Here is a 14,245-nt window from a genome sequence, read left to right as displayed (position 1 = left end):
TTGATTTTAGCTCTAGGTTATGTACACATCGCCCGTCGCTCTCGTCAATTTAAGCGAGATAAGTCGTAACATAGTAGGTGTACTGGAAAGTGTACCTAGAAATTCAAGATGGAGCTTGAATAGTTAAGCATCTCACTTACGTTGAGAAGTTCATTGTGCAAATCAGTGTATCTTGAAAATTAAATCTTATTAATGTAATCATGGTTTTCTATATATTAAGAAGTAAAAAAATTATTTTTGAAATGTATTTTTTTAGTAGAGTGAATCGAAATATTTTATAATAAATTATAGACTAAAGTACTGTAAAGGAAAGATGAAATAATTTGAAAAATGTATTAATAAAAAGTAAAGTTAAATTCTTGTACCTTGTGTATTAGGGAAAATCAAAATAATCTTATTATTTAAAGAAATCCCGAAAGAAAAAGAGCTATTATAAATATATAGTTTTCGTATTAATGAAATTATCAAATTTATACTAGTAGTGAAATGCTAATCGTTTTTTCATATCTGGTTATTGGTGAATTAAATTTAATTTGATTATATTGAGGTAATCAAAAGCTTTAATATAATAAAGAATAGGAGGGAAAAGCTTCTTGTTCTAACATAGGTGTGTTATGATATAATGAATAATTATTTTATTGAATTAGGCTTAAAAACAGCTATATTAATAAAACGTTCTAGTTAATATAATTTTTCTTTATTATTTTAATAAAATGAATCTAACTTGTAGTAGCCAATATTTATGTTAAGTAAAATACCATAAGTTATAATGATTTTATTAGTAGAAATACATTTGTGTAAATAGATAACATTAAATAATCTATATATTTTTATTTTTTTTAGGTATAATTAAGGAACTCGGCAAATACTACTTTTGCCTGTTTATCAAAAACATGTCTATATGATTGTTATATAAAGTCTAGCCTGCCCACTGAATTATTTTTAAAGGGCCGCGGTATACTGACCGTGCGAAGGTAGCATAATCATTAGTCTTTTAATTGAAGGCTTGTATGAATGGTTGGACAAAAAGTAATCTGTCTCAGTTATAATAGTTGAACTTAACTTTTAAGTGAAAAGGCTTAAATACTTTAAGGGGACGATAAGACCCTATAAAACTTAACAATAATTTGATTAAATTATAAATTGTTAGTATAACTTGATTTTAATTAATGTTTGTTGCGTTGGGGCGACGGGAATATAATTAGTAACTGTTCTTAAATATTTTATTAACAAGTATAATTGAAGAATAATTGATCCTTTATTAAAGATTAAAAGATTAAGTTACTTTAGGGATAACAGCGTAATCTTCTTTGAGAGTCCTCATCGACAAGAAGGTTTGCGACCTCGATGTTGAATTAAGGTATCCTTATAATGCAGCAGTTACAAAGGAAGGTCTGTTCGACCTTTAAATCCTTACATGATTTGAGTTCAGACCGGCGTGAGCCAGGTCGGTTTCTATCTCTTAATTTTATTATAATTACTTTAGTACGAAAGGATTAAGTAGTTAAAATAATTTTATTTATATGATTAATTTTAATTTATTTGTTGCTTTGGCAGAATTATGCATTGGACTTAGGATCCAATAATGTGAGTAATTAATCTCACAAGTAATACTGTGATAACATTAATTATAGTTATTAATTACTTATTATTAATCATTTGTGTTCTAGTAGGGGTAGCATTTGTTACTTTACTGGAACGTAAAATTTTAGGTTATATTCAGATTCGTAAAGGTCCTAATAAAGTTGGCTTTATAGGTTTGTTACAACCTTTTGCTGATGCTGTTAAGTTATTTACTAAAGAACAAACTTTACCTGTTATATCAAACTTTTTACCTTATTATTTCTCTCCTGTTTTTAGTCTATTTGTTTCTTTAATTGTCTGATTAGTAATACCTTATGAACTAGGGTTAATAAACTTTACTATGAGTACTTTATTTTTTTTATGCTGTACTAGACTAGGTGTATACACCACTATAAGAGCTGGATGATCTTCTAATTCCAAATATTCCCTTTTAGGTAGATTACGAGCAGTAGCTCAAACAATTTCATATGAAGTAAGACTTGCTTTAATTTTATTATCTTTTATTTTTTTAGTAGGGGGTTTTGATTTATGCTTATTTAGACTGTACCAACGTGATGTGTGACTACTCTGATTTACTTTTCCCCTATCTTTAATTTGATTTGCCTCATGTTTAGCAGAGACTAACCGAACCCCTTTTGATTTCGCTGAGGGAGAATCTGAACTCGTATCTGGTTTTAATACTGAATATAGAAGAGGTGGTTTTGCCTTAATCTTTATAGCTGAATATGCAAGAATCTTATTTATAAGAATACTATTCTCTTTAATCTTTTTAGGAGGAGATTTAATCAGTCCTTTCTATTACTTAAAACTTGTAATAGTCGCTTTTGCTTTTGTTTGAGTCCGTGGTACTTTACCACGTTTCCGTTATGATAAGCTTATATATTTGGCCTGAAAAAGATTCTTACCTGTTGCTCTAAATTATTTAGTATTTTTTATAGGGGTAAAAACTATTTGTTTCATTTGTATATTATAATCTATTGTAACTTTTTAAGAAAAGTTATTAGAGGATTCGAACCTCTATTGCGAGCTTTCAAAACACGTGCTTTCCTATCAGCCAAATAACTAATCTAGTATCTTATCTCATCATATAAGTGTAAGTGGGTTAATAATATAATAAGAGAAATAAAGAACAGTCAGGATCTGACCAGTAATTACATAAGGATCTTCAACGGGCCGTGCCCCAATCCAAGTTAATAAGAAGACAATACTTACTAATGATCAAAATATAAGTTGATTTAAAGGATAAAACGTTAATCTTCGAAATTTTGCTACGTGGGTAAAAGGCAAGATTAATAAAATGAGGATAGATATTACTAGGGCAATAACACCTCCTAATTTATTAGGAATTGATCGTAAAATAGCATATGCAAATAAAAAATATCACTCCGGTTGAATATGGGCAGGGGTAACAAGTGGATTGGCGGGAATAAAGTTGTCTGGATCTCCCAATAAATAAGGGTTTAATAATGTTAATAGAATAAGTCCTGCTAGTATTACGATAAATCCAGTAATATCTTTAAATGTAAAATAAGGATGAAAAGGTACTTTGTCTACATTACTAACAATTCCTAGCGGATTGTTAGATCCTGTTTGATGAATAAAAAGAATATGAATAATAGTTGCTGCTGCTACGATAAACGGGAATAAAAAATGAAAAGTGAAGAATCGAGTTAATGTAGCATTATCGACTGCAAATCCACCTCAAATTCATTGTACAAGATCTGTACCAATATATGGAATAGCTGAAAATAAATTCGTAATTACAGTGGCTCCCCAGAATGATATTTGTCCTCAAGGTAACACATATCCTAAGAAGGCAGTCGCTATAACTAGTAGAAGAATAATGACACCTACTGATCAAGCATGTATATATAAAAACGATCCATAATAAATACCTCGTCCGGTATGTATATACAGACAAATGAAGAAGAAAGACGCTCCATTAGCATGTAACGTTCGGAGAAGTCATCCATAATTTACATCTCGACAAATATGTGCCACACTAGAGAATGCTAGGTCAACATGAGCAGTATAGTGTATAGCTAAAAAGAGTCCAGTAACGATTTGAATAACTAAGCATAAACCAAGTAGAGAACCAAAGTTTCACAAAGTTGAAATGTTAGCTGGTGCTGGGAGGTCAATAACAGCTCCATTTAAAATTTTAAATAAAGGGTGCGATTTACGAATTGGTATTGTCATTAATTAGGTGAGGATAGTCGTAAAGGACCAAAAAAAGTGTTAGTAATTTTTACTACTACGATTAATGTTAATAACAAATATAATACAATAAATAAAGTGAGGTTTATAGTAGTATAATTATAAATAGATCTTAATAATATAGGGGTTGAAGAAAACTGGTCATTAATCAGTGATGATTGTTGTAGGGAAAGAGGAGTATTTACTAATATAGGATCTATAAATACTATTAGGAATCTTACTGAAGCTGTTATTATAAATACTAAAAGTAAAGAGGTAGAAAATCTAAAGGATTCATTAGAAGCTAAGGATGCTACATAAATAAATAGAACTAATATTGCTCCTAGGAAAATAATAAATAAAATATAGGAAAACCAAAAAGAATTTATTGATAAACCAGCTGTAACACAGATTATTACAGTTTGAATTAGTAATATAAGCCCTATAGCTAAGGGATGAAGTAAACGTGTAAAAATAAAAGATGAAATAATAATTATTGGTGAAAATATAATAATAAGTGAAATACAGAGAATAGTTTAATTAAAATGTTAGTTTTGGGAACTGATGATAAGAGGCAACTCTTTTCTCTGATGCTTTAAGAAGATTGAAACTTCAATTCTGATTTACAAGACCAGTGTTTTATTTAAACTATTAAAACTAATGTTAATTCTTAATTTTTATTACATTGTTCCTATAGTGAGAGTATTATGTGGTTTATGAGTTTTTGTTTCTAAACGTAAACACTTATTAAACACGTTATTGAGTTTGGAGTATATTATACTAAACATTTTTTGAATTATAAGATTACATTTATCTAATATAGGTCATGAAAGTTATTTTGTATTATTTTTTTTAACTTTGGCAGCTTGTGAGGGTGCTTTAGGACTAGCTCTTTTAGTATCTGTAGTCCGTACACATGGTAACGATTTCTTTAGAAGATTCAGAGTATTACAATGTTAAAATTCTTATTATCTTGTATTATATTGATACTGCTGGTAAATAACTGATGAGCTGTTCAAAGTTCTTTATTTATTCTTTCTTTCTTAATAATTATTTATTGTCATCATGATTTTTACAATTACATAATAGGGTGATGTTTCAGAGTTGATTCTTTGGGTTATATCCTAATCTTATTAAGTTTTTGGATTACTGCTCTCGTTGTTTGCTCAAGACAAAAAGTTTTAAAAGATAATAACTATCCATCTCTATTTTTACTGGTTAATATCTTTCTTTTATTTTTTTTATTAATAACTTTTTCAGTTAATGATTACTTGTTGTTTTATATCAGTTTTGAGAGATCTTTAATTCCTACTTTAGTTCTTATTTTAGGTTGAGGTTATCAGCCCGAACGATTGCAGGCTGGGGTATATATGTTATTTTATACTCTATTTGCTTCATTACCTCTTTTACTATCTTTAATTAGTTTATATAATATAAGAGGCAGCTTAACTTTAGGTTTAGTAGAAAATGTAGAGGGAAGAGGTTTTATCTCCTGTTTATGATATGTGGTAACTGTCTTTGCTTTTATTGTAAAATTACCTATATTTTTAGTTCATTTATGATTACCAAAAGCTCATGTAGAAGCACCTGTTGCGGGTTCAATAATTCTGGCAGGCGTTTTATTAAAACTAGGAGGTTATGGATTGATTCGAGTATTATTTTTATTTGGGGAAGCCAACAAGAGTATATCTTGATTGTGAATTAGAATTAGTTTAGTAGGAGGGGTAGTAGTAAGTCTGATATGTTTACGTCAAGTAGATATAAAGGCTTTAATTGCTTATTCTTCTGTAGCTCATATAGGTCTTGTTTTATCAGGTCTTGTAGTATTTGGTTGATGAGGTTTAAATGGGGCAGTAGTAGTTATAATTGGTCACGGTTTATGTTCTTCTGGTTTATTCTGCTTGGCTAATATGGTTTATGAGCGAGTAGGGAGTCGAAGATTATTAATTAGTAAAGGATTAATAAATTTTATACCTAGAATAGCATTGTGATGATTCCTTTTGAGAGCAGGTAACATGGCTGCTCCTCCTACTCTAAATCTCTTAGGTGAAATTAGATTAATTATTAGAGTAGTATCATGAAGAAAGGTAAGAATATTATTCATTGCTTTATTATCTTTTTTTAGATTTAGTTATACTTTATATATATTTTCTTTAAGACAACATGGTAAATACTACAGAGCTTTATTTTCATGTTGCTCCGGTAAGGTTCGAGAATATCTGATCTTAATACTACATTGGTTACCTTTAAATGCTTTAATTTTAAAAAGAAGAGTGCTTATGTGTTTATTATAAATTTAAATAGTTTAAGTAAAACGTTGGTTTGTGGTACCAAAGATATGAACTTATTTCATTTTAAATCGTGGTATGAATAGTTTCTTTATATTTGTCAAGAATATTATTTCTTTTTAGAGGTTGCTCGGTTTGTTTAGTACTTTCTCTAATGTGTTTAGAAAGAGGACAAGCTTGATTTATTGAATGAGAATTATTAACTTTAAATTCTAGCTCTGTTGTTATAACTTTAATTTTAGATTGAATATCTTTTATATTCTTAAGTTTTGTAATATTTATTTCTTCTATAGTATTATATTTTAGAGGAGAATATATGTCTGGTGATAATAATATAAATCGATTTATATACCTAGTATTAGCTTTTGTTATATCTATAGGTTTCTTAATTATTAGTCCTAATTTAATTAGAATTCTTCTAGGGTGAGATGGTCTAAGACTAGTTTCATATGTCTTGGTTATTTATTATCAAAATGAAAAATCAGCTAATGCTGGTATATTAACTGCTCTTTCTAATCGAGTAGGAGATGTAGCCATTTTATTATCCATTTCTTTATTTTTTAGTTACGGTGGGTGAAATTTCTTATTTTATGTAGAGAATATATCCATGTTAAATATTGATAATCTTTTATGTAGATTAGTAATTCTAGCTGCTATAACAAAGAGAGCACAAATTCCTTTTTCAGCTTGATTACCTGCAGCTATAGCAGCTCCTACTCCTGTTTCTGCTTTAGTTCATTCATCTACTTTAGTTACAGCCGGAGTATATCTATTAATTCGTTTTAGCCCCGCTTTAGAAGGGCGTTTATGTCAAAGAATATTATTATTATTGTCAGGTTTAACTATATTTATAGCTGGTCTAGGAGCTAACTTTGAGTATGATTTAAAAAAAATTATTGCTTTATCTACCTTAAGTCAATTGGGTTTTATAATAAGAATTTTATCGTTAGGTTATGCAGATCTTGCCTTCTTTCATTTATTAGCACATGCTTTATTCAAAGCTCTTTTATTTATATGTGCAGGTTCAGTAATTCATAGTGTTAAAGAATATCAAGATATTCGGATAATAGGAGGGTTAGTTTATCATATACCTTTAACTAGTATATACATAAACTTATCTAATTTAGCTTTATGTGGTATTCCTTTTTTGGCTGGTTTTTATTCTAAAGATATAATTTTAGAAGTAGCTTTTATATCTACTATTAATATATTCTCTTTCCTTTTATATGCTTTAGCTACGGGTTTAACAGTCTGCTATACAATACGTTTAGTTTATTATACTTTGTCAGGTGATTTCAACCTAGGAAATTTATATTCTATTAGTGATGAAGGTAAAATTATAACTAATCCTATGTTTGGTTTAGGAGTAGGAGCTATTTTTGGTGGAGCAAGATTGGCTTGATTAATTTTTCCTTTCCCTTATATGATTTGTATAAGACCTTTTTTTAAAATATTAGCATTGATTGTAATATCAATTGGAGGTATGTTAGGATATATATTAAATTTAAATACTGTTAATTACCAACTCAATTCTTTAAACGCTTATAGCTTTGTTGTATTCTCTGGATCTATATGATTTATACCTTTTTTATCTACTTATATAATTAGAAAAAAATTTTTAGAGGGTGGAAGAAAATATCAAAAAGTTGGTGATATAGGATGATCTGAATATTATGGGGGTCAAGGTATTTACACTTCTATTATATTATCTTCCAAAAGTTTACAGTTTTTACAGGATAATAACATAAAAATCTATATATTAAGCTTTTTACTTTGGGTTATTGTTCTGATATTTATGGTAATTTACTTATATAGCTTATAATTAGAGCATTGTATTGAAGCTGCAAGGGAGATAATTAATATCTGTAAGTATTTTCTATTTATAGTACGATGTTTTTAAAAGGATTTATACCTTTAGTTTTACAATGAAAATGTAATGTGTTTTTTACACTATAATAACAGGAATATAAACGGAATTTAACCGCTTAAGAAAAAAGTTAGCAGCTTTTTCTTGATCTACCTATTCCTTTCTTGGTTAGAAGTATTTTTCTTCATTTCTATCATTAACAGTGATATGCCTCTTTTTTGGCTTTAACCAATTAAGTAAAGGTGATTTAACACCAAAGGTCAGGCCGAAACTGAATGCAATATTTCGCTTTTTACTTAATGAAGTTAGCTCTTAATAGAGCACCTTCTGAGTGCAAATCAGATATCATTTTTGAATATAACTCCAATAAGCTCATTCTAGGGCTCCTTGATTTCATTCATGGTATAACCCAATAAGGAGAATAATAATAAAAGTGAATCCTGTGAGGATTCAAGCTGAAATATTTGAAAAGTTAATAATAATAGCCAAAGGAAGTAAAAGCGTAATCTCTACATCAAAGATTAAAAAAATAACAGCAATTAAGAAAAAACGAAGCGAAAAAGGAAGACGAGCGGATCCTTTAGGGTCAAATCCACACTCAAAAGGGGAATTTTTCTCTCGGTCTATAATTGTTTTTTTTGATAAAAGAGAAGCAAGAATTATAACTACTGTTCTAATAATTAGAGTAACTAAAATTGAAATTAATAAAATAATCATTGCTTTTTCTAGATTTTATTCTAGACCTTCTGGTTGGAAGCCAAATATACTATTATACTAAAAAAGCAGCCTCCTCATCAATAAATAGAAATATAGAGGAATAATCATACAACATCTACAAAATGTCAATATCAAGCGGCAGCTTCAAATCCAAAGTGATGTATGGCTGAAAAATGACATTTGTATAAACGATATAAGCATACTGAGAGGAATGTACTACCAATAATAACATGTAGACCGTGAAATCCTGTAGCTACGAAGAATGTTGAACCATATACTGAATCTGCAATTGTAAACGGAGCTTCATAATACTCTAATGCTTGTAAAGCTGTGAAATATATACCTAATAATACTGTGATAGCTAATCTTTGAATAGCTTGTGTGTGGTTAGATTCTATGATTGCATGGTGAGCTCAAGTTACAGTAGCACCTGAAGCAAGAAGGATTGCTGTATTAAGGAGAGGAATTTGAAAAGGGTTAAAGGTTTGAATTCCTGCAGGAGGTCAACAACTACCTACTTCTACGTTAGGAGATAATCTTCTGTGGAAAAAAGCTCAAAAGAAAGAGAAAAAAAATAATACTTCTGAAGTAATAAACAAGATTATACCCCATCGAAGGCCGATAGTAACTGCTTTAGTATGTAATCCTTGGTAAGTACCTTCTCGCGTAATATCTCGTCATCATTGAATTATAGTAAGAGTTGTCGCAATAATTCCTAAAAATAAAAGGTCAGGGTTAAATTGATGAAATCATTTAACTAGTCCTGTGGTTAATATTATAGCTCTAATTGAACCTGTAAGTGGTCATGGTCTTATATCTACTAAATGGAAAGCGTGGTGTCCGTGAGATGATGTCATTAGTTTAATTTTATACTACTTCACTGGCATAAAGAGTTCTTAAAACGGCAAAAACATATGATTGAATTACTGCTACAGCAGCTTCTAAAATTAACAGTAAAATTTGTGTTATAATAAGCAAAAAAACTAAGGTAGTTGATAAGGATGGACCAGTATTTCCTAAGAGAGTAAGTAATAAATGACCTGCAATTATATTGGCTGCTAATCGAACAGCTAAGGTCCCTGGTCGGATAACATTTCTAATAGTTTCGATTAAAACTATAAAAGGTATAAGGGCATCTGGCGTTCCTTGTGGTACAAGGTGAGCAAATATATGTTGTGTATGATTAATCCACCCAAATATTATGAAAGCTAACCATAAAGGTAATGCAAGAGCGAGGGTTATGATTAGGTGTCTTGTTCTAGTAAATACGTAAGGCAGTAAACCTAAAAAATTATTAAATACAATAAAAGTAAAAAGTCTTACAAATATAAGAGTTGAACCCGTATGTGATGACCCTAATAAAATTTTAAATTCTTTATGAAGTGTACTCGTGATTAAATTTCATAGTAATGATCATCGAGAAGGTATAATTCAATACATTATAGGTAAAAATATTACACCTAGGAATGTAGATAATCAATTAAGAGGGATATTTATCAGGCTTGAAGTAGGATCAAAAACTGAAAATAAATTTGTTATCATTTTCAAGTTATTTCTATTTTTTGTAATTGAGATGAAGATTTCTCAATTTTAGATGGTACTTTAATGAAATAATTTAGTACAATAAATATAACAAATGTAGCTGAAAATATAAGAAAAAGATTTAATCATAATAAAGGGGCTATTTGTGGAATTGAAAAATATCAGTAAAAATTGATTATTTAAGCGTGACAAACTTATGTTATATTATTAACTAATTTTTCTTTCCATCAGAAGTAGTCGTTAATTACTATTATAAATTTAAAAGACTTACACTTACTTTCAGTCATCTGATGAAGCTTCTCTAGCTGAGGAAATTCAGTTTAAAAATGATTTAACTGATACACTTTCAACAACAATAGGCATAAATCTATGATTTGCCCCACAAATTTCTGAACATTGACCATAAAATAATCCTGGTCGATTTATTAAAAAACTTACTTGATTAAGTCGCCCTGGAATTGCATCTGCTTTTACACCAAGGGCAGGTACTGTTCATGAATGAATAACATCAGCAGCTCTAATTAATACTCGAATTTGAGTATTCATAGGTAGAACAGTTCGATTATCCACATCTAAAAGTCGAAATCCGTCTTCTGATAATTCATTTGATGGAATTATATAAGAGTCAAATTCAATTTGTAAAAAGTCTGAGTACTCGTAACTTCAGTATCATTGGTGTCCAATAGTTTTCAAGGTAACACTTGGATTATTAACTTCATCTAATAGATATAGTAATCGTAAAGAAGGAAGTGCAATAAAAATTAAAATTAGAGCGGGAAGTACTGTCCATACAATTTCAATAGTTTGTCCTTCCAATAAGAAGCGATTTGTAAAATTATTAAAAAATAAAGTTGATATTATATATCCAACTAATGTTGTAATTAAAATTAATACTACTATAGCGTGATCATGGAAAAAAATTAATTGTTCTATAAGAGGAGAAGCTCTATCTTGTAAACCTAAGTGACCTCATGTTGGCATAAGTTTTCTAAAAGAAGAAGATATTCTTCCTGGTAGGAGCTTAAATCCTATGCATCTATCTGCCATTTTAGAAATTAGTAATTAAAGGAATTTCTATATAACTATGATCTGCGGGTGGGAGATTATGTTGTCATTCAATCGAAGTAGGTAAAAATAAAGAAAATATAACTGGCCGAGCTACAGTTAAGGCTTCTCATACAATTATAACAAAACCTAGTACTGCAATTAATGATACTGTAGATCCAATAGATGATATAACATTTCATGCTGTGTAGGCGTCTGGATAATCTGAATAGCGTCGAGGTATACCATTAAGCCCTAAAAAATGTTGAGGGAAAAATGTAATGTTTACCCCAATAAATATAACTAGAAAGTGGATTTTTAATCATTTTGGGTTCAGGGTTAAACCGGTAAAAAGAGGAAATCAGTGGGCAATACCTGCAAAAATACCAAATACGGCTCCTATTGAAAGAACATAGTGGAAGTGGGCTACTACATAATAAGTATCGTGCAAGATAATATCAATAGATGAATTAGCAAGGACAACTCCTGTTAGACCCCCAACTGTAAATAAAAATACAAACCCTAATGCCCAAATTAAAGAAGGACTATAATTCAATTGAGTACCGTGTAATGTTCCTAGTCAGCTGAAGATCTTAATACCCGTCGGGACAGCAATAATTATCGTAGCAGATGTAAAGTAAGCACGAGTATCAACGTCTATACCTACAGTAAATATATGATGAGCTCATACTACAAATCCTAGAACACCAATGGCTAGTATAGCATAGATTATTCCTAATGTTCCAAAAGCTTCTTTTTTACCAGATTCTTGACTAATAATATGTGAGATTATCCCAAAGGCAGGAAGAATTAAAATATATACTTCAGGATGACCGAAAAATCAAAATAAATGTTGATATAAGACTGGGTCACCACCTCCTGCTGGATCAAAGAAGGATGTATTTAAATTACGATCTGTTAATAGTATAGTAATAGCTCCTGCTAGGACTGGTAAAGATAACAGTAGGAGTAGAGCTGTAATAAATACTGCTCAAACAAAAAGTGGTATTCGGTCTATAGTTATCCCTGTAGATCGTATATTGATAACGGTCGTTATAAAGTTTACAGCTCCTAAGATTGATGAGACCCCTGCTAAATGTAATGAAAAAATACCTAGATCAACTGAAGCACCTGCGTGAGCAATTCTGGCTGATAAAGGAGGGTATACTGTTCATCCAGTTCCCACTCCTCTTTCGACTATACCTCTAGATAAAAGTAAAGTTAGCGAAGGGGGTAAAAGTCAGAAACTTATATTATTTATTCGGGGAAATGCCATATCTGGAGCACCTAACATTAAAGGGACAAGCCAATTCCCGAAACCTCCAATTATAATAGGCATAACTATAAAGAAAATTATAACGAAAGCGTGAGCTGTAACTACTACATTGTAAATTTGGTCATCTCCAATAAGGCTTCCTGGTTGACCTAATTCAGCACGAATAATAAGACTAAGGGCTGTACCTACTATTCCAGCTCAAGCTCCGAAAATAAAATATAGAGTTCCGATGTCTTTATGATTTGTAGAAAATAATCATCGTTGCGTTAGATAAAATGGCTGAGTTATAGGCGATAGACTGTAAATCTATGTACGGGTAAATAACCCTTTTATCATGGCTTTGTAGTGGAAATCAAACAAGACGTCAGACTGCAATTCTGAAGATGCGTGAAACGCCAGAGCTTAAAAGGTTTAAAGCTTAGGAGATTCTACTCCTCTTGACAGCTTTGAAGGCTATAAGTTTTGATAACTTAAAGCTTTATAGAATTACCATGAATAGATTAGGGGCAAGTAGACCAAATAAGTTGATATACAATAATGAAGGTGTTAAGACGGATGTACTTATTATTTTTATACCTCATTTAGTACTAGGACTTGAAATTGTAAATGCTATTATAGCAATACGCAAGTAGTAAAATAGAGTCAGAAGGGCCGATATAAGAAGGACTATTAAAATAACAAATATATGGGAGGAAATTATTTCTTGAATGATAAATCACTTGGGAATAAATCCCGTAAAAGGAGGTAAACCCCCTATAGATAATAACGAGGAAAATATAATTATTTTTATTTGCGGTGAGTGTGACGAATAATTTATAATATGAGAAATATGGAAAGCTTCTTGAAAATTGAATAATATAACAATTGAGGTAGAAATAAAACAATAAAACGAAAAGTATAATAACCAGTTCGTTTCTCTAATCAAGATAGCTGATATTATCCACGCTATATGATTAATAGAGGAATAAGCTATAATTTTACGTAAAAAAGTTTGGTTAATCCCTCCGATTGCTCCTACTAACGCGGAAGAGATAATAGCTGCTGGAATAATGGGCAGATTACTTGAATATAATGTATATGATAATAAAGAGAGGGGAGCAATTTTTTGAATTGTTATCAAGATAATCACTTGAGGTCATTGTAATCCTTCTATAACTCTAGGGAATCAAAAATGAAATGGAGCTGCTCCTGATTTTAACAAAAGAGCCACTGTTATCAATATGATGGCTAGTTCATTAGATGATAATACAAAAGAGGCGGATATAATAATAACCGAAGAACCTAAAGCTTGAATTAAAAAGTATTTTAGAGCGGCTTCTGAGGAATATTGATTATTTTTTGAAGAAATTAAAGGAATAAAAGATATTAGATTTAGTTCAAGTCCAATTCAAGCTCCGAATCAAGACGAAGAAGAAATGGAGAGAAGGGTACCTAAAGAGAGAGAAGAAAAAAATAAGACTTGTGAAGAAGAAAGTAAAATTAAAAAGAGAGGGAGTTAGACCCTCATAAATGGGGTATGAGCCCACGAGCTTACTTAGCTTATCTTTTTGCTGTAAAAAGAATAAACTAATATCAAAGATATACTCTGGTGTATAGTGCACACAAAGTTTTGATCTTTGGGGTAATGGTGTTAATTCCATTGGGTATAAAAAAAAAGGGCATTTAATGAAGGTAAGATTCATACTTACATGTTTTATCCTATCAAGATAATCCTTTTTCAGGCACTTCATT

At 30.3% G+C, this 14,245-nt stretch overlaps 13 protein-coding genes across 13 annotated transcripts, besides 24 other annotated features; 4 read left to right on the top strand and 9 right to left on the bottom strand. All coding sequences in view use genetic code 5, as the record gives it.

The window, feature by feature from the left end:
* Nucleotides 1-104, top strand: part of an rRNA (s-rRNA) that runs on past the window's edge.
* Nucleotides 105-176, top strand: a tRNA (tRNA-Val).
* A 3-nt stretch (nt 177-179) lies between these two features.
* Nucleotides 180-1,544, top strand: an rRNA (l-rRNA).
* Nucleotides 1,545-1,613, top strand: a tRNA (tRNA-Leu).
* A 5-nt stretch (nt 1,614-1,618) lies between these two features.
* Nucleotides 1,619-2,557, top strand: ND1 (NADH dehydrogenase subunit 1). Its single transcript has one exon. The coding sequence runs from the start codon at nt 1,619-1,621 to the stop codon at nt 2,555-2,557; it is 939 nt and encodes a 312-aa protein (NP_038300.1).
* A 21-nt stretch (nt 2,558-2,578) lies between these two features.
* Nucleotides 2,579-2,648, bottom strand: a tRNA (tRNA-Ser).
* CYTB (cytochrome b) lies at nt 2,647-3,783 on the bottom strand. Its single transcript has one exon. The coding sequence runs from the start codon at nt 3,781-3,783 to the stop codon at nt 2,647-2,649; it is 1,137 nt and encodes a 378-aa protein (NP_038299.1).
* Nucleotides 3,783-4,304, bottom strand: ND6 (NADH dehydrogenase subunit 6). Its single transcript has one exon. It carries the CDS (start codon nt 4,302-4,304, stop codon nt 3,783-3,785), a length of 522 nt encoding a protein of 173 aa, NP_038298.1.
* Nucleotide 4,305: 1 nt separating this feature from the next.
* Nucleotides 4,306-4,371, top strand: a tRNA (tRNA-Pro).
* Nucleotides 4,372-4,438, bottom strand: a tRNA (tRNA-Thr).
* A 2-nt stretch (nt 4,439-4,440) lies between these two features.
* On the top strand, nt 4,441-4,740 carry ND4L (NADH dehydrogenase subunit 4L). Its single transcript has one exon. The coding sequence runs from the start codon at nt 4,441-4,443 to the stop codon at nt 4,738-4,740; it is 300 nt and encodes a 99-aa protein (NP_038297.1).
* On the top strand, nt 4,734-6,074 carry ND4 (NADH dehydrogenase subunit 4). The gene has a single exon. The coding sequence runs from the start codon at nt 4,734-4,736 to the stop codon at nt 6,072-6,074; it is 1,341 nt and encodes a 446-aa protein (NP_038296.1).
* Nucleotides 6,075-6,141, top strand: a tRNA (tRNA-His).
* Nucleotides 6,142-6,150: 9 nt separating this feature from the next.
* ND5 (NADH dehydrogenase subunit 5) lies at nt 6,151-7,873 on the top strand. The gene has a single exon. A coding segment is annotated over exon 1 (1,723 nt).
* Nucleotides 7,874-7,940, top strand: a tRNA (tRNA-Phe).
* A 19-nt stretch (nt 7,941-7,959) lies between these two features.
* Nucleotides 7,960-8,028, bottom strand: a tRNA (tRNA-Glu).
* Nucleotides 8,029-8,095, bottom strand: a tRNA (tRNA-Ser).
* A 3-nt stretch (nt 8,096-8,098) lies between these two features.
* Nucleotides 8,099-8,167, bottom strand: a tRNA (tRNA-Asn).
* Nucleotide 8,168: 1 nt separating this feature from the next.
* Nucleotides 8,169-8,233, bottom strand: a tRNA (tRNA-Arg).
* A 2-nt stretch (nt 8,234-8,235) lies between these two features.
* Nucleotides 8,236-8,300, bottom strand: a tRNA (tRNA-Ala).
* ND3 (NADH dehydrogenase subunit 3) lies at nt 8,301-8,652 on the bottom strand. Its single transcript has one exon. A coding segment is annotated over exon 1 (352 nt).
* Nucleotides 8,653-8,719, bottom strand: a tRNA (tRNA-Gly).
* COX3 (cytochrome c oxidase subunit III) lies at nt 8,720-9,509 on the bottom strand. The gene has a single exon. A coding segment is annotated over exon 1 (790 nt).
* A 10-nt stretch (nt 9,510-9,519) lies between these two features.
* On the bottom strand, nt 9,520-10,194 carry ATP6 (ATP synthase F0 subunit 6). Its single transcript has one exon. It carries the CDS (start codon nt 10,192-10,194, stop codon nt 9,520-9,522), a length of 675 nt encoding a protein of 224 aa, NP_038292.1.
* Nucleotides 10,188-10,346, bottom strand: ATP8 (ATP synthase F0 subunit 8). Its single transcript has one exon. It carries the CDS (start codon nt 10,344-10,346, stop codon nt 10,188-10,190), a length of 159 nt encoding a protein of 52 aa, NP_038291.1.
* Nucleotides 10,347-10,415, bottom strand: a tRNA (tRNA-Asp).
* A 3-nt stretch (nt 10,416-10,418) lies between these two features.
* Nucleotides 10,419-10,487, bottom strand: a tRNA (tRNA-Lys).
* On the bottom strand, nt 10,488-11,175 carry COX2 (cytochrome c oxidase subunit II). Its single transcript has one exon. A coding segment is annotated over exon 1 (688 nt).
* A 5-nt stretch (nt 11,176-11,180) lies between these two features.
* Nucleotides 11,181-11,247, bottom strand: a tRNA (tRNA-Leu).
* Nucleotides 11,243-12,781, bottom strand: COX1 (cytochrome c oxidase subunit I; the record flags this gene model as incomplete). The annotated part of the gene is made up of 1 exon: nt 11,243-12,781. A coding segment is annotated over one exon (1,539 nt), but the record flags the coding sequence as incomplete, so codon positions are not given.
* Nucleotides 12,782-12,783: 2 nt separating this feature from the next.
* Nucleotides 12,784-12,849, top strand: a tRNA (tRNA-Tyr).
* A 1-nt stretch (nt 12,850) lies between these two features.
* Nucleotides 12,851-12,918, top strand: a tRNA (tRNA-Cys).
* Nucleotides 12,919-12,926: 8 nt separating this feature from the next.
* Nucleotides 12,927-12,994, bottom strand: a tRNA (tRNA-Trp).
* On the bottom strand, nt 12,993-13,994 carry ND2 (NADH dehydrogenase subunit 2). Its single transcript has one exon. The coding sequence runs from the start codon at nt 13,992-13,994 to the stop codon at nt 12,993-12,995; it is 1,002 nt and encodes a 333-aa protein (NP_038288.1).
* Nucleotides 13,995-14,063, bottom strand: a tRNA (tRNA-Met).
* Nucleotides 14,064-14,093: 30 nt separating this feature from the next.
* Nucleotides 14,094-14,163, top strand: a tRNA (tRNA-Gln).
* A 14-nt stretch (nt 14,164-14,177) lies between these two features.
* Nucleotides 14,178-14,245, bottom strand: a tRNA (tRNA-Ile).

The sequence above is a fragment of the mitochondrial genome of Penaeus monodon (genome assembly GCF_015228065.2).
Source record: "Penaeus monodon mitochondrion, complete genome".
Lineage (NCBI taxonomy): Eukaryota > Metazoa > Arthropoda > Malacostraca > Decapoda > Penaeidae > Penaeus > Penaeus monodon.
The sequence above is the reverse complement of the archived record's forward strand: the minus strand, read 5'-3'. Positions and strand labels throughout refer to the sequence as shown.